The following is a 19,021-nucleotide window of genomic DNA, read 5'->3' as shown; positions in this document are numbered from 1 at the left end:
CATATTTGAAAACTTATGCTGATATATTTATGAATAAACGTATTTAGTTTGATAAAAATTGAACTCACCTGATAACTTTCCACTATTTTTTCTACAACATGCTCCCAATGAACAGATATTTCTGAAGATGATAAGACTTTTACGCCTACTTCTGCCGGGGCTTCACTGGGAGCTGAAATTTGATGAGAACATTAACTTCTTATATAAGATGCTTATTTAACAAAACTCAAATAGCACCATTTGCTGTATGAATGAGTTAAGATTATATTTTAATAATTTCAAATAGTTTGACTATTTCCAAAATAAATTATTAGATGTTTTAATAGTAATATTTTTGCCAATATTACTTTATTTCATGGTCATCAGTGATATATGCACACACACATACTCATATACATGAATATTATACACAGATATACATACACACGTGCACACACTCTTTTAAGTAAATGTGGAAAGCTCATGGATTTTTCCGATATCTGTGAGCAAGAACCATACTAATTTCTTTTTGTATTTCTCCCAACTAATCTGCTTCAGAAAGCTTGTGGATGCAAATTAAAATTCACTATATTTAGCTTATCAATTCTACAGTATCCAAAATAGGAAATTTGCTTTTTATTACAGAAAATTGTTCATTACAATTAATTTTCAATTTTCTCATACTTTCTATTTGTACAAGCTAAAGATACACAGCAATACTTCCCTCTTTCTCTTTTATGTTTAAGCTAAGGGTTCTTTTTAAGATCCTTTGAAACAAGTTGTGACATCCACTGCTTCTTGGGCTCAAGAAAGCTTTTATAAGTCTAATCTTCCAACTGGGCATCAAGTCAAATATGTATCAAAAAGGTTTCTGTTCAGTGCAAAAAAGTAATTTACATCCCTTATGAAAATTACACAAAGATATTAAAGAAATCTTAAGCAGGAGTGATCAATTTTTATTGTCTTTTATTAACAAGCCCTAATCCTCTTTTATGTTAAAAATGTCCCACACATGAACACTGTTGCTTTTCCAAGTCAAGGTAAACATGTGGCACTAGGAGTGATTTCTTAGTAGTAGAAGGAAAGATGAACACATGAAGTTTTAGTACAGGCAGGTTTTATGAGACTTATGAAACATTTAGGAAAGAAACATAATTAAATACAGATGGCCGCTACTAAAATATGACAAGCATAGCCTTATGCTTGACTACTTTCGCATCAACTGAAGAAGTAAAAAATTGGTACTGGGTGAGAAGATAACTTGTAAAACACTTTACTTTCATTGTCTCTGTGAGATGTACTCATGTTGTTCAAACTATTACCAGAGTCAAGTTATATTTCTGCTGAATCAGAACAAGCACAGAGAATGTAAGATTTATTACTCAAGATTAAAAAGTCCTGAATTTACTATAAACTAAATAATTTCTACTCTTTATGTATTTATGTATTTAGTTGAGCTAACTTAAAAAGTATGTACGTGTGTGAACACATATATATACATATATAAAAGATTGCCTTTCATGTTTGTACTGAAAGTAAAGATCAGGCAATGATTTGAATGCATGTGAAATTTTAACAAATATGAAAGCTGATACCTCTATGACTGAAGAGCATATGTGAGTTTTCAAGGGATAGCTAAATGTTTATTTTGGAGTAAACATAATGCAAACTGGGTAAACTAATAGAGTGTTTTTCCTCTAAGAGATCAGAAGGGTATCTCACAGTTTTAAACTTTCAAACTCTTCCATTTGTGCTTCTCACACATGTGCAAAGAGAAACTTGGCCAAGGACGAATGTATTAGGTCAGGTGGCAATGAAATCTCTATTCGCTTTTCCAGCCATTAATTATTTACACAGTGCACAGGAGTACACAGCTATAAGGAGGTCTTATCTTTTTCAACAGGAACATAAATAATAAAAAGGATGGTAGTTTAAATAGGATATCATAGAAATCAATGTAATTATGTTTAATCTAAAGCAATGTCCTCTAGGAACATGCTCAGTTCAGTTAAAGTTTCTAGAAAAACAAAGAAAGCCAGTATCTGTATTTTTTGTTTTCCCTAAATGGCCTTTCAAATTTTTCTCTCTCCAAGAAAAAATTTCAACTTGCTTTCTGACTCCTTTTTCATAGAAGTATGCCTTAATTCCCTTGAATAAATTCCTGCATGCTATTGTAATGAAAAATAAGTTACATAAATGCCAAAATTACACAATTTTGAGATTAAAGGGGAAATTTTACAAAAAAGTATATGCTAAAGAATTTGTAAGTAGTATTTGTGAATGCAGAGACATACTGAGGTTCTGATCAACTACGGAGAATTTCTGACTGAAAATTATAATCAAGAAGCCAGGAACAGGGGTCTAAACCAATTATTTTAGTGGAGATTTCCTAACTACCATGAACATGATTTGAGGATGAAAAAGGTTTTGGTGAATTCTTGTCATTTAGATGGAGAGATTGACATTTTAACTTGGGTCAAAATAACACTCATTTACGAAATGCAGAGTACTATAGAAAGATCATACTAAGCAAGGCCCAAAAGACATCAAATGAAATGCAAACCGGAGAATTAGTTTTTTTCTCCCCCATCACGTTAGTAAGGTCTTCCTTTCACCTACCGTCTTGTGCTGAATTAATGACTGCTGTGAGGCTGTAAGGTCCATCTCCTTTGTTGTTGAAGGCCTTAACTTTGACTTGAAACGCAGTGGAAGGGCGCATGGTCTCGTCTTTATGGACATATCGGCCAGTATCTGGATTAGTAACTGTAACTTTTTTCCATTCTTCCCCATCAAATGGCTTAAACGCCACAATGTAACCAAAATTGTTGCCGTAGTGGTATTCTCTCGACAAAGGCTAAACAGAAATTGCAATATTAAAAAGATTTAAGTGATACAGTTAACAGGGGGAAAAACCCATGCAAGTAATAATAATGATACACACGGAAGAAGATTCTTTGTAAAAACATATTTAGTTCATAAATTAGTGCTGCCTGAAAATGCCAGGGCAAAAACTGACTTCATCTAACCAAGTTTGCTCTTCCTGGAACATCCCAGGGGGGCTCCCACTCTGGGCTTTTTTACTTTCTGTTCCTTCTATCCCAGATGCTCTCCCATATGTCAGAAGGCCCCTCTCTCACTTTCTTGAGGTAAAAATCACCTACTTGGTCTTTCCTCTGGCCACAGGATCTGCCATGTCAAGACTCTTTCCACGGTACTCCGTATCCCACCTCTCAGCTTTAATTTTTTCTCTTTAACACTATTGTGATCTACGCTACATATGTTACTTATTATCTACTTCATTGTCTCTCTCAACTGTTAGAATATAAGTTTCATGAGAGCAGAGTTTCTGTCAGTTTCACTTACCTCTTTATCCCCAGGACCTGGAACAAGTCCACAAAGTAATATTTATTCAATGAATGAGTTTCTTTAGAGTTGAAACGCTATAGTGAGAGAGTTCTACAATACTCTAGAATATCTGTACTGCAATCAAACAATAGAAACTAGTCAGAGGAAAAAGAGGGAGCAGACAAAAGGAGGAAGAGATGACATTACCCTCTTCTGTAGGAGGCTGGCTCTGGGCCCTTGTCTGACTCCAATATTGAAGCAAGGGCTCTGTTTTGCAATATCTTCTCAGGGTTTCTTATTATTACACATATCAATTGGCGAATAAAGAAGTCTGTATCAGCCCTAACAAGCCATTATTTATAATACTGACTTAAAGCTGGTTCTAGTGAGTACTCATCATTTAGTCTTTTTAGCCGATAAGGTAAATGTGCAAACTGTATATTTATTTTTTCACCAAAAAATCAACATTAAGGTGTCTTGAGGAAAAACTTTGAACTAACATAACACAGTGGTTTGAATATACTTATGTTAAACACGAAGATACAGAAATATATACAGTCTGGAGGGTAGAAGAAGTTGTACTCGGTAGCACAGCATAGATATCCTACAGCCTGATTGCAAAAATGTACAAAATGTGATTTTTACATCATTAGATAGTATAGCCTAACATTTCCACAATAGTTTAAACATTTTTTCTTATTGAGAGTTCTCTACTTAGTTTTTGCAATTTAAGGTATATCAGAATTAGCTATGGAGCTTTCAAAAATTAATGATTCTCAGATCCTATTCCCAGACGTGATTTCAAATTTTTGAAATAGGATTTCCAATTCTGAATTTTTGACAAGCTCCCCATCTTATCCTGAAGCAGACACCCACAAAGTTTAAGAACATTAAGCCATATAGAAAAGAGTAAGATGTTCTAATTTTCCTGATAGCTGCATTTTTGTATGCTACATTGACACTAAAACCTACAAGTAAATAATTCGAGATTTGGACAAGCAAAAGTCAGCTCTTTTTCTAAAGTTTATGTAAAAGTGTGATTTAAATGCCAAGAATAAAATATGACTCCACAGCACAAACTGAAGTTAATTTTTGCTAAATATCCACTTATTCTATAAACCAATTTGATTCATGTAAAGAATAAAACCTGTCATTTTTTTCTGTAGTCATCAAAATCCTTTGGCGCCTAAGTTGTGTTCTTTGATTATCTGCAGTGATTAAATACTAAAAATATTTAATGGATATGTAGAGCTATATAAAACATGTTACCTAGATAAACGCAAGATGACTAATTCAGACAAGTTTGTGCTATCACAGGCTTTCCCACACCCAGTATCTCTCTCATTTCAAAAATCAAGCTAAGATGCATGGTTTTCCAGACATTATAGTTTCTGATATAGAACTTCCCTTTGGGTAGTAAAAATTTAATAAAACGTTTTGGACACCTTAACAATGAGTTACTTGGGTGGCTTCTAAGACTGACCCATCATGATAGATTACACTAGTGATCAAAGTAAGTCTCAAGCCAGAAAGTAAACTCTAATTTAAAAACAGGTGATGATACACAAGTTTTTTAACTGAATCTTTGAAGTTTTGAATGTCCAGTGGAAATGTTATAAATTACATTTGGGTTACCAGGTGATGATGAGTTCAAAATATCTCTGGAATCAGAAACTTGAATATTTAGTTTTTTAGGCCAACAGATTCCTTAGCGTCAAGGATCTATTTTTGCACAGAAACTGCACACTAAGCCATAGTAAGCCAGGTAAAATCTGACAAGCATTTACGAAAAAAAATAATTTTAGTAATTTATTCTTGCTTGTACTTTGGGCATTGTCTTTTCTTTCAGTTTATTTCAGGAAGCAAAATGGGTTTGAAATTAAGTACAGGTAAAGCATCCTATAATATAAGCAACTTATAAATACTTACTGCCCATGTTATGGTCAGCTCTCTGTTGCTTCCACCCCCACCTCCCACATCTGAGGGAGCCACATTAGGTGCTGAAACAAACAAACAAACAAACAAAACAACAAAAAACAGAGGCTATGCAATTTTTTTTCCAACATTAGAGTTCTCATTCACTACAAAAACTATAAATTTTTTCCTTTACCAGAAAAGACAAGTTGCATATATGATCCATTCAATTATAATAACAATGCCTCATAGTAACTATAATAATCTGTTTTACTGCCAAGATAAAAATTGATTCAATGCCATAGGAAATGTGCCGGTTTTCTTCAACAAAGGGTATCGAAGCAAATTTGCCTCTCCCATCTTTGTGTGTGTGTGTGTCCTTCCATTTAATGTGATTTTGAACAATCAGATGTACTTTGTTAGGAAAATATTCCACTGCTCTTGCTTTTGAACTCTACAACCTTACTTACTGTTGTGTTAGTTTTATGCTTCAACTACAAATAACTGTTAAGAAATGGTACATGTGCATTAACATTGGATAATGCTCCCCCCAAATATCTGAAAGTATTAGAAACCTAACATTGTTCCTTGCACTCTCACTTCAAATTCCTAAATCTCCTCTGGAACCTTGCCCCATCAGTGACTCCAACTCTGCTGTACTCCCAGCCTCTCATATCATTCTTCAGTTTCCAGTCTCTCTACTGTAGAGTCTACTCTTTGCAGTCTCTCCATCCTTAAAAGCCATTCTGTAGCACTGCGTCCCTCAATTTCCGCTTCATACCCTTTCCTGTTCCTGATCTGCAAAGAACAGATATAGGACTATTTTTTGTACTTTATTCCATAACCACTTTTTAACAACCCATTATGTGTTTCCATGTTATTTCACAAGAATTATTTCACATTTCAAAAAATTTAATTATTTCATATTATTTCAATACTTTATATTACTGAAATCACTCTCTCAGAAATCACAAAATTGCTTCTAACTGCCAATTCCAACAGCGTCTTCTTTGTTTTTCTCCAAGTTATTCTCTCTTCTTGAAAGTCCTCCACAGTAGGTGCTATATCTTACTGGATTTGTATACTTAGCACTAACTGGAATGGTATAAAAAGATAAAGCATTGTTTGTCCCTGCACTCACACTTAGAGACCCATTACCTGGCCATGTGGATGAAGTCGGTGTTTTTACAGAAGACATAGTTTTTTCTCACACAAATGCTGTGGCTCCAGTCTGAGATACCATCCCCACATCTGCTAACATTTTAAGAGATGAAACATCGGTTCTCCCTAGAGTCCTCCAAACCCTTCCCAATAGAAAATAATCACACCTTCCTCACGGTGCTCAAAGCAAGGAATTCATTTACTGAATTGCAGATCCTAACAAACAATTGTGATTCAAAGGTAGATACTTCAAGACTTTTCCTAATGCTAGCCGCATAAATTATTTGGTGAAGTATGTACGTAAATTACACAGAAACAAACAAAATGCATGCTTTTCTTTCTATCTATAAAACTACGTGATGACCTCCCTTCCTGATGAAGAAAATTATATGAAATTTGACAGATTTTATTTTACTATTCAGCTGTCACCAGATGGGTGTTAGAAATGAAATTGAGTGCACAGGGATGTTAGAAGATAAGTTACTTGTAGCACTTTAAATAAAACACATATTGAAGGCTGGGATATTAAAATAACTCCTGGAAACTCTTTAAAACCTATAACTCATATTCTGAAGTTAAAACTCTGCATGCTATAGAGAAACAAAGGGCGTGTTGTCTTATAATCAATGAATAAATCAGATTTGGTGTGTTTAACTCTATGTATAAGTATAGCGGTCACACACAAATTCAAAAATAACTCTAGAATGATTTATTATATTGTAGTTTGTTGAAACAAATATTGCCTTTATCAGGACAAGTATTATTTGCCAAAGCATTTCACTGTAATCCTTTTCATTATAATCAATATTAACCTTTTTATTTAGAACAGAGCTAAATATAGAGTATGTATGTTAGACTGAATATTTTTTCCATTTTATAATGTTTATCTTAAGCTCTTTTTAACATGCTCCAAATAAGTAATCTCAAGATTGATTTGCTCTTCAAAAATCACCCATTGAGCTCATGGTGCTGAAAATAAGATACACAAAAATCACAGAAATAAAGGAACTGTATCTCTTAATAGGGTGTCTTTATATCTTTCTTGTATTAATTATTAACTTAGTTTCCTCCATTCAGCTTTGAATGTTCAGCTGTAGCCTTAGCAGTGAAGGGACATTTTTTCACAGGTGGAATTGACACATAACCTACATATCTGCCATGAGTCTGAGAGGCGAGCAGCTAGGTGCTCTGTGTTTGCTTTCAGCCCTGCAGGAACAGGAGGACCTCGCCAAATAGTGATTCCTTTCAGGGAAGTAAATCACCCCAAGCACAAGGAAACTTATTTAACTTTAGGCTCCAGGGCATTTAACAGTGAACAAACTAGACTTTCTTTCGACGATAAATCATTAAAAAGAATTTAAACAAATATTTAGGAAAAATACAGAATTATTGAATTAATCATGGATAAACAATTTTTATATTACTGTGAAAGGTTAAAAATAGTGAGTTTGTTTTAACTTGTCCATTTGCCATGATTTCAGTCTAACAGCAATTCCCTAATGATGTTTATGAGTGCTTCTGTATTTCAGTCATAGATCTAAAATGTATTTTAAAAGAAAATCAAGCCAATGCCATGACTATTCTTTCCTATGAAAAGAAACTAATGCTACTAATTTTACTTTCAGATTTGAATGCTTAAATAATTTGCATATAAGTACCAATTTGAGCGTTGGTGTTTTATTTAACAATGTACAAATTGGCTGTGACAAATTTTAAATTATGAAAATCATAGAGTACATGAAGATAGGCCCTTGATTCAAAATATATTGATACTTAGCTCTTGTTAATTATTGCTTTAACTTGTATAGTCATTTTTACAGAAATAAAATTACCGTGAATATAACTTTTCACTTTAATTTGTGTAAATCAAAATTTCATTGTGATTTAAATCTTTTAGTAAGAGATTCAAAATGGTTATGTAAGCAATGCTCTAGAGTCTAGAAATCCAAAGAGATTAAAATCTTACATTTGTTTTTGTTCTATCTTTAAATATGTATTCTTTCTGAAGAGCCATTAATAAAGTCAAGTGAACTGTATGTTTCAATATTTCAATGAGAGTAGATCTTTGTAACTCTTATGATCTCCTGCTCTGATGGTGGAGCAGATTGCTAATGCTCCTATTACATTTACCATGTTAAAATGAAGTTTTTTTCCATAGTAGGTTAAAAAGATATAAGGTCCAAGATAGTTTACAATCATATTAATGTCTTGGAGTATTACCAGGGTAAAACTGTAGGTTTGTTTATTAATCTAGGCTTTGTTCTCCAAGAGGAAACTTAAATGGGTAGAGCAGAGTAAATTTATTAACTGCTCAATGGAATGATAATCTAAAAATATGTCACCTGGGGAAATGTTTGGATGGGCAAAAATGAATGCTACAAACTGACATAATCATAATACATAGTAAAATTATGAAGAACCTAAACTAACCACAGATTATTTGTTTAAATTGTGTAAAACAATGAACACTTCCTAGTTTCTCTCTCTCAGTGTATTAAAAACAAAAGCATCTAATGCATTTGTTAACTTTGTTGTCAAACGAAACAAATTATATTTGGTAATAGATTCTTCTAAATCATAATATGCAAATATACTGTCGCTTTGATCACTGCTTCTCTTTTCATCATCCTCTATTAACTTGCAATTGCCAGAACCATCATCTTACCCTTCTTGTTCCTTCCTTAATTTGGAGCATGAATTATGGACATTGTGCTGCGTTAAGGACTACAGATAGCAATATGAATAAAATCTGATTCCAGTCTTGAGGATGCTCTCTTTAATGTAGTAGAAATTAAATATGTTTTAATTCAATAGAATTTAAATATCCCTAATTTGTAAAAGTTTGCTGAATGAATGAATGAATGAAATGAAGAAGCCTAGCTTAATAAAAGATTCATCTAGAATTTAGAAATGATTTTTATCTACCACACGTAATTGGATACTCAGATCAGCACTTTGAAATAAGTACACAGAGAAGTAGCGTTATCCTTTTTTTAGAGGAAAGGCAAAAGAAGTTAGTTAACTAGCCCAGGTCACAGTGCTTACCTGTAGAGAAGCTGCAATGTTAAACCTCCTGATGGTTTAAAAATCTATACTCTTTGCTTCTTTTAAAAAGAAGATTATCTATTTTATTACTTCTGACAGCAACTAACTTTAATATATACCTTACTAGCTACAGATATGTTCTTAGCAACATTCCTCTCCTTTATCAAAAATATCTAAAAAAATTAAATGAAAGAGCAGAATAGTTTCATTAGACATGAAATTAAAGCTTTATACAAAACATGAAACTGTTGATTATGGTGTTATGTTATTTTTTCTCTTTTCCTTCTGAGGTTCACATGGCAAATAAATGCCAAAGCTGTCAAAAGAAACCCAAATGCACCATTTTAGGATATCGACTCACCAAGTGCACCTGCGGACCTATTAGCTATAGGGGTATGTCTTACAATGACACATTACTTTGAAGGATGTTTTTGTTATCTCTTTCTTACAGTCAAAAACAAATGGGTCACAATGAATTAGAAACACATCTTCTAATTCTTCATTTGGGACCATCCATTTTATAATGCACTTGTCTGAATCCAAAGAATATACCCAACTGTGCACTGTGATCTTAACATTAAGTAATTGGACAGATAAGGGCATGTGCTGCATTAGATAATGTTGTGTCTTTCAGTCAGCATAATGAGGCGGAGGAACGACCTTTCCATCAAATGGGAGCCAGCCTTTATCCCACATAACATACGTTGGCATCTCTTGGAGGGTTGTTATAATGGTACGTGACAAGGCAAACATCCCCCTGTTTTAGAAAGTATTTTTATTTTCTTGTAAGGATGAAAAATATAAATGTTAAGTTTTATGCATACTCAGTTTTTAAAAAGCAGGACAAAAGGAGAAAACAATTAAAGAGAAAGCCTGTTGAATTTTATTATATTAAATATATAAAATTATTCCTTTAAGATGATTAGATATTACATGAAAACACATGATCCTTTATCATGCTTATGAAAAATGGCAATCTATTGCCAAATGAGGTAATCAATTATAGAGTAGACAATTTATAAGTATTTTAAAGTTTAAAACGAGCATAATAGCATAATAAATAAATTCATTCAGCAAATATTATGCACTAGACAGTACTGCTTTCCTTATATGATTTTTAACCATAAAATATAATCTCATAAGATAAATAATTTTCATTTAGAGATAAGAAAAATGAGGCTTAGAGAGGTTAAGCAAGGTGTACCTAATCACAGAGCTTTTAAATGATGGCAGCAGGATTCTACCAAGGGTCAATGTCCTAGAGCTTCAATACTGCACATTGCCCTTCCAGAAAGTGGTTTAGGAGCAAAGCTTTTAGAATTAGAAAGCCCTGGAATTGAATCCCAGCTCTGCTTCACATTAGCTGGGTGTAATCTTAACTTCTTTGTCTGTGAAATTAGGAATAATACTATCAGTTTCATGAAGTTATTGTGAGAATTAAGTGGAGCAATGCAAGTAGGGAGCTTAGCACTGTGTCTGCTAACACATAAAGCAAGTGCATAAACAATGGCAGCCATAAAAGTTGATGAATAAAAGACCCTAAAATATTTTCTTATGAAATATTAACAAATGTATTACAGATCATAGGATTTATTCTTTCGGAATTGAAAGGAATGAATCATTTCATTATGTCACTATAGAGCTGTATCTTGCATTGTGAATAAGACTGTTATCACTTCATAGGTTGGATTGTTTGTTTTTGCTCTGAAGTCTTTTATTTATTTGTTTACTTATTTTTTGAGGAAGATTAGCCCTGAGCTAACTACTGCAAATCCTCCTCTTTTTTTTTAATTTTTTTTTGCCGAGGAAGACTGGCCCTGAGCTAACATCCATGCCCATCTTCCTCTACTTTATATGTAGGATGCCTGCCACAGCATGACTTTTGCCAAGCAGTGCCATGTCCACACCCAGGATCCGAACTGGCGAACCCCAGGCCCCCAATAAGTGGAAGGTGTGCACCTAACCGCTGCACCACCGGGCTGGCCCCTGAAGCCTTTTAAAGGAAGTTATTTTCTAAGCACACTAGAGAAAGAATTAATTCCTTAACAAAACACCATTTGAGCAAACATGATGTAAGAGGTGATGCATAATGTAAAGAAAGTGATGTCAAAAAGTTGGTTGAAAGTAACAACCTTGCCAAAATTTTAGCTTTGATATCACTCTGAAACACGATTTTCCGAGCATTTCTAAGGGCAAGAAGACATTGAGGTTGAAAAGTCTCCAGAGTTATATACAAACTACTGGTAGCGAGCACATCAAAAACTGGCCACACCTTATAAATATAATATTAAATATAAATTATATTCAAGGATTCAGAACAAAAGAATCAGATTGAAACTCTCTCTGAGACACTTTTTTATTGTTGTTGTTCTTTTTTTTTTTTTGAGGAAGATGAGTCCTGAGCTAACATCTGCTGCCATTCCTCCTTTTTTTGCTGAGGCAGACTGGCCCTGAGCTAACATCCACGCCCATCTTCCTCTACTTTATATGTGGGACACTGCCACAGCATGGCTTGCCAAGCGGTGCCATGTCCACACCTGGGATCCGAACCAGCGAACCCCGGGCCACCCAAGTGGAATGTGTGAACTTAACTGCTGCGCCGCTGGGCCAGCCCCTGTTGTTGTTCTTAAAAATATTTATATAATCACTCCTACTTTGAGATTAAAAAAAAAAAAATCTAAGATCTTAGGATAATTCTGTGCAGACAATCAACCCATGTATATTAAAGCAATCATTTTCCGAGAAAAATAATAAAGATATTGTTTGTAATAAAATTCCTGAGGAGGAGATCTACGTCTGTCATCAAGGCCAGAGAAAGCATTCTCCATCCCCGTGGACAATTTTGTACTTCAAAAAATGTGTTCAGATAAGACTTCATTCGTATTGTATTAGTCCAGAAATCATGGAAAACTAATCAAGCTCAATGAGATTAAAAGGTCTGTATTTGAGAGAAATGTTTTAGCTGAAATAAGTTTACTCAGACCAACTTAATCATTTGATTTTGTTTTGCAGTTTTAATTTTGAAAATGAATACTTGTTAAATCAAATCCAAGTTCACGATGCCTCAGCATGAAATGACATGGTTAAAACCATCTGTCAGATCATGCCCCGGTTCCTTTCATTCTTGTTTTTCAAGAAAGGGCGACTGTGTTCAGTCCATCACACAGAAGCCTCTATTAAAAACATAGGCGGCTCTAAGGAATAATAATAAAAACCAAACACAAGGCTCCTGGCCACTTGGTATCTATGTTCTAAAGGCTTCAACTTACATTACATCCGTATCCTAATGAGATTTCTGTGAGGTAGAGAAAAAGGAACAATTGTGTGCATTTTGCAGGTGGACATACTAAAACAAAAAAATTAGTATTTAGGTCATATCCAGTTTTGTAGTTAAGGATGAAATCTAAGCTTCTGCTAGAACAGTAATAAAGGTTCATATAAATGGAATGTTAGAGTCCTGCCTGTGAAACCACCGTCAAGAGAGAAATCTCAATGTCAGGTGTCAGACACATCTGGATTTGAGTTCTGAATCTTGCAAGATTTAGACTGACTTAGGTGAACTATTTGGTGTCTGTGAGTCGACGGCCCATTAACAAGCATTGGATAGGAATACCTACCGCAGCATATTATTATGAGGATGAACTGAAATGTGTGTGAAAATACTCAATGCAGGTGAGTATTTTAGTGTTTATTTTCTTCCTTTATTACAGAATAATCATTTTTATCTGGTGCATTACACGAAATTACATGAAACTTTAAGAGAGAGTTTATTGAGGGCAGTATTGTGAATAATTTGGCTTTAAAAACTAAAGAAATTAGATACATAATTCTACTTAAAAGTTAGGCTAAGGAATTGAGGTAGCCAGAAATGTGGATAAATATTAAGGTATCATTGCAGAATTTTAACGGCAGTCTGTCATCCATTTAAACCCTTTTGCCCCAAATAAAGCACAGAAGTTTGGCAAAGCATAGTAAAAATAAACGAACTCAGGGAGCCACAAAACATTTTCTTTTTCATAGAGAATAATAAAAAAGAACTATTCTTAGAATCAGAACAATATTTTTGCCTCGTAATGCAGGGGGAAAGGAAAATAGAGTGGAGTACTTCTCGTACTAAAGGCTATTTAAATAGAGTTGGTATTTAGCACAAAAATGCGAACCCAAATTGGAAGAACAGCCAAGGTTGAGCTGTGATAAAAGAGCATATTTGGAGTGACAGCTAATATTAAGAGAACACGCTAGAGCTATTTCTCAGAGATGCTCTGACTCCCAAAGTGGTATAGATCTGAGAACTGCTCATCAGTCTCTCACTTCTTGTTCCCCCTACGCTCCGTCCACGTGGCCATTCAGTTATAAACGTCTTTGTGAGACACGCATAATTGTGAACCTTCTAAATCATGGAAGCTGCTTAATCAAGAGTCTGTCTGACTGCGATTCAGAATTAACGTGAAAGTTTATATTCTAAATACCAACTTCACTGAACTGGTCTCTAGTGGAATATGAAGTGGTTTCTATTTAGTTCTTCCTCTACATTATTTATGTAAAAATATTCTTAAACTTTATACAGTAGTCTCCCCTTATCCTTGGCTTCGGTTTCTGGGGTTTCAGTTACCCATGGTCAACCGTAGTCTGAAAATATTAAATGGAAAATTCCATAACCAATGTATGAGTTTTAAATTGCGGCCATTCTGAGTAGCATGATGAAATCTCACGCCATCCCACTTCCTTCCACCCGAGACGTGAATCACCCGTTTGTCCAGCGTATCCACACTGTACACACTACCCCTCCGTTAGCCACTTTGTAGCTGTGGGTTATCAGATTGACCCTCATGGTATTGCACGGCTTATGTTCAAATAAATCTTATTTTACTTAATAATGGCCACAAAGTGCAAGAATAATGATGCTGGCAATTCAGATATGCCAAAGAGAAGCTGTAAAGTGCTTTTAAGTGAAAAGAACATAGTATATATAGGTTTTGGTACTATCCATGGTCTCAGGCATCCACTGGGGGGTCTGAGAATGTATCTTCTCAGGAAACTACTGTTATTTCCTTTTTTGATTTTTGACTGTCTTGACACAGAATATACACATATGTGCAAAATACATATACACACTCACATTTTTTGGATGAATCACTTACCTCAGAGCATTATTTATTTCCAAATACATTCAATTATATAGTAAAGTGGCACTATATTTATAAACCTTTTAAATTTTAAAAAGCTTCTTCTACATACCGGCACCATCTGTTTTAATTTTGTTTGATGGTATACTGGGTTCCCCTATACCCAGTGTATTGGTTGCTACTACACGAAATTCATACTCCATCCATGGGATTAAATCCACTGCTCTTGCTGCCTCCATATTTCCTTCAATAATTGGGGGATCTAAACAAAATGAACATTAAATATAGAATATTAATTGAGTAACATTACTTTTATAATTCCAAGTTTTCATTTTACCGCTTTGAGAAAACGGCACATATTTCATTGAGCTGAAATAAAAATAAAAACTAGGAATGACAAAATGCTAAGTTCAACAGAGCAAGAGGAGAGGTCATTAATAAATAATAAACTAGAAAGAGTGATATGCAAATGAATCATCTATTTAGTCAGACTAGGATAGGAAGACTGAGATTCTGCACTTTTTTTTTTAATTGTGGTAACATTGGTTTACGACACTTTATAAATTTCAGGTGTACATCACTATATTTCAATTTCTGTGTAGATTACATCATGTTCACCACCCAAAAACTAATTACCATCCATTACTATCTACATGTACCTAATCACCCCTTTTGCCCTCTTCCTTCTCCTTCCCATCTGGTAACCACCAATCCAATCTCTGTCTCTAGGTGATTGTTTGTTGTTGTTTTTATCTTCTATTTTTGAGTGAGATCATACAATATTTGACTTTCTCCCTCTGACTTATTTCACTTAGCATAATACCCTCAAGGTCCATCCATGTTGTCACAAATGGTAAGATTTCATCATTTTTTAGGGCTGAGCAGTATTCCATTGTATATATATATATATATATATACCACGTCTTCTTTATCCATTCGTCCTTTGATGGGCACCTAGGTTGCTTCCAAGCCTTGGCTATTGTGAATAATGCTGTGATGAACATAGGGGTGCGTGTAGCTTTACACATTCATGTTTTCATGTTCTTTGGGTAAATACCCAGCAGAGGAATAGCTGGATCATATGGTAGTTCTATTCTTAATTTTTTGAGAAATCTCCATAGTGTTTTCCATGGTGGCTGCACTGGTTTGCACTCCCACCAGCAGTGTATGAGAGTTCCCTTTTTCTCACATCCTCTCCAACACTGGTTATTTCCTGTCCTGTTAATTATAGCCATTCTGGCTGGAGTGAGATGATATCTCATTGTAGTTTTGATTTGCATTTCCCTGATAGTTAGTGATGTAGAACATCTTTTCATGTGCCTGTTGGTCATCCGTATATCTTATTTGGAGAAATGTCTGTTCAGATCTTTCACCCATTTTTTAATTGGGTTGTTAGTTTTGTTGTTGTTGAGATGTATGAGTTCTTTGTATATTTTGGATATTAACTCCTTATCTGATATATGGTTTGCAAATATCTTCTCCCAATGTTAGGTTGTCTTTTCATTTTGTTGATGGTTTCTTTGCTGTGAAGGAGATTTTGCACTTCTAACAAGCTCCCAGGTCATAGACTAAGCTGCTAGTCCCTGGGCTGCACCTTGAATAGTAAGGAGCTGTATTCTGAAGGTAGTATCTCAAGTGATTTCCTGAGGCAAGGGCACAACTGGGCAGTTCAAATTTTATGGACTGCCACTGATGTAGTGTGGGGTAGTGAATGATTTCTTACTAGGGTACCTATACATTTATACCCTTTTTTAGTTGGTTCTGTAGATTTACATGCTACTAGATACTAATGGGGAGGTTATAAATTATTAGTAGAATAAGATCCAAGATTGCTTATCTAATTGAGGTATGATAAAACGTACCACCAAGGCAGGATTATAGATCATTTTAAGCTCTCTTAAAATATTTCCACATGTGTTTTTAATAATTAACCTACACATACATATGCATGTAAATACCTGTACACCACTTATTTGGCAAATGTGTTCCTTTAGGCTTGTCTATGACTCATTGTCTTATTACTTAGGGAATTTTCATCTGGCTGTGCAGACCGTGAATAAGTAGCTTTTCAAAATGTTGTACCCTCCACAATAAACACTCATCAGCCAGTGTCTTTTACCTTGCCCACCACAAAATATCCAACGCTCTGTGGCTCCTATGCTTATGTTTCGCCCATAAATTATCCTGCTTTGTCGAAAGCAGAACGTAGACCTTGTCTCCATCCTCTGATGCCCTCTCCCACTCTCTTAACTGTGAGTTGATCCTTTCTGATTTCTCTCCTCCATTGCTGCTATGTTTTACCCCTAGTCCAAATTTTTATTTGATTTATTCTAAGCCCTGTGTGTCCCTCTAAATGGATTTGTACCTCATACAATCTTCTGGACCCTTCAGCCCTGGTATGAACTATTGGCTACATTTTACTTTTCTAAAACCACCCACACAGCCAGATTGGGAGCAGAGGTCAGTTTTGCTTTGGAAGCAGATTCCCGCCGCAAGCCAAATGGAAAAGAACAGTCAGGAGCAAAGGGCCGTTGTGTGCCCTCTCTCCAGCCAAGTTCCTTGCAACCTGTTTATTATCCTTGGAGTCAGAAAGAGAGGAGAGTACTTTGCACAATGGAGGCCAATACTGGGGATCAGGGCTGGGGTCTCAGGTTTCTGGGTTTTAATTGGGTTAATTCTGAGTCAGGCCACTTCTTATGGACAATCTCAGTATGGAAAATCAGATCTTAACTATGTAACGCCTGCCAGAGGTTTCTCTCTATCAAAAACTAAAGCGCTGTATGTTAACCTGATAGGTGTTCAAATCTTGGTTTTGCTTCTGAGTGTAAATTTCAAGCAAAGGGATATACAGCAGTAGACATACTCCTCATTTTAATACTCGGGTCAAAAGATCCCCTTGAGAAGGTCTTGTTTTAGCAACCAGCCAAGAGCAGTAGTCCATAGATTTTATTTATTTTTTTGTAAATACCTTCAGTCCATAGGCTCAGAGTAAAAAATTTCTGACTATTCTTTGGAGAAAAAGAGAAGCAAGTCTCATGGGTACCCCAGGGTCAATAATGCACAGTGTTTTAATTGACTAGCAACCATGCTATGGTGCTGTGCCTTCAGACCACACCGATGAGCTGTTTGAGCAGCTTCAGAAACAGCTAAAATGACCTCAGGACTAAAAAGTAGATTGTTTCAAGAATAATTCCAGGCCATGTAATCCCACCTGTTCTAGACTCTTGGAAATTACCAGAGTGAGTCCTGATATTTCCTTACGGTTTAAATTCAACCAGAACCTTTAGGATCCTCCATCTTGATCCAAAACCCAAGTATTTGGAACTACCCAGAAAGAATTACCCCTCAGAGTGTCTAACTGTAAAAGCAGATTTGAAAATGGAAAACGTCATTTAAAGGCTTCTCGCTGGCTCTAACACAACTATTCAGTGTTGTCTTGGAGGCTCTAACCCAACCCACAGATCATCTGGCAGGACTGGGAAAGGAGCCATAGGTGTGGCAAAGTTCCTTGCAGCAAAAGCGAAGCAGACTGTGCTCTGGCGTCCCAGAAGGTGAGTCATTGATCCTTCTCTAAGGAAAATTTGAATGTAGCCTCATAAAACCCTAGAAATTCATATGTGAGATAAGAAAAACAAAAAGTGAAGCTACAAAAAGGCAAAAAAGAAAATAGCAAATTTTAAAAGATAAATGTCTTACAATGAGCCCAGTGTCTTTTTCATGTTTTTAACCTATCAATTTGGAAAAGATTTAAAAAAGAAAATACTAAGTAAAGATATGGTAGAAGAGATATTTATACACTAGTGGTGGGAATAAAAACTGGTTCTACCTTTCTACAGAGTCATTTTATAGTATGGTGCATGTGCTTAAGCATGTTTACACTCAGTAATTTAACTTGCAAACATCTATTCTAAGGAAATAATCTGAAGTCCAGAGAAACATTTATTTGCTAAGATGCTGATTGCAGAAGATTTGTAACAATCAATTCTAGTCTTCCACATGACAGAACTTTAAATATAAGACATTTTTCTTCTCCTTTTTTTTTTTTTTTTTTTTTGCTGAAGAAGATTTGCCCTGAGTTAACATCCATTGCCAATCCTCCTCTTGCTTTTTTTTTGCTTGAGGAAGATTAGCCCTGACCTAACATCTGTGCCAGTCCTCCTCTATTTTTTTGTATGTGGGGCACTTCCACAGCATGGCTGGTGAGTGGAGTAGGTCTGCACCTAGGATCCAAACCCATGAACCCAGGCTGCTAAAGCAGAGAGCACAGAACTTTAACCATTTGGCCACAGGGCTGGGCCTCTTCTCCTTTTTACAGAACATATCCCAGGTTCTCTCAATTGCTCCTCATAGCATTGTTTCCAGGCCTCTTTATGTTCTGGCCAACATCCCCCTTACACACACACACACACACACACGCACTCCATCACCAACAATATTCTATAATATTTCCG

The 19,021-nt window shown here is 35.2% G+C and overlaps 1 protein-coding gene across 21 annotated transcripts in view; it reads right to left on the bottom strand.

The window, feature by feature from the left end:
• Positions 1-19,021, bottom strand: part of CNTN1 (contactin 1) — a 339,733-nt gene that overhangs the window by 49,728 nt on the left and 270,984 nt on the right. For all 21 annotated transcript variants that reach the window (XM_001487937.6, XM_070270139.1, XM_023643374.2 and 18 more), the window contains 4 exons: positions 14,683-14,832; positions 5,254-5,324; positions 2,599-2,833; positions 69-172 (listed from right to left, as the gene is read on the bottom strand). In XM_001487937.6, the coding sequence (XP_001487987.1) occupies positions 69-172; positions 2,599-2,833; positions 5,254-5,324; positions 14,683-14,832 (560 nt within the window). The remainder of the gene's footprint in view (positions 1-68; positions 173-2,598; positions 2,834-5,253; positions 5,325-14,682; positions 14,833-19,021) is intronic.

Source organism: Equus caballus, chromosome 6, assembly GCF_041296265.1.
Source record: "Equus caballus isolate H_3958 breed thoroughbred chromosome 6, TB-T2T, whole genome shotgun sequence".
NCBI classification, from domain to species: Eukaryota; Metazoa; Chordata; class Mammalia; order Perissodactyla; family Equidae; genus Equus; species Equus caballus.
Note: the sequence above shows the minus strand (reverse complement) of the source record. Positions and strands in the feature narration are given on the sequence as shown.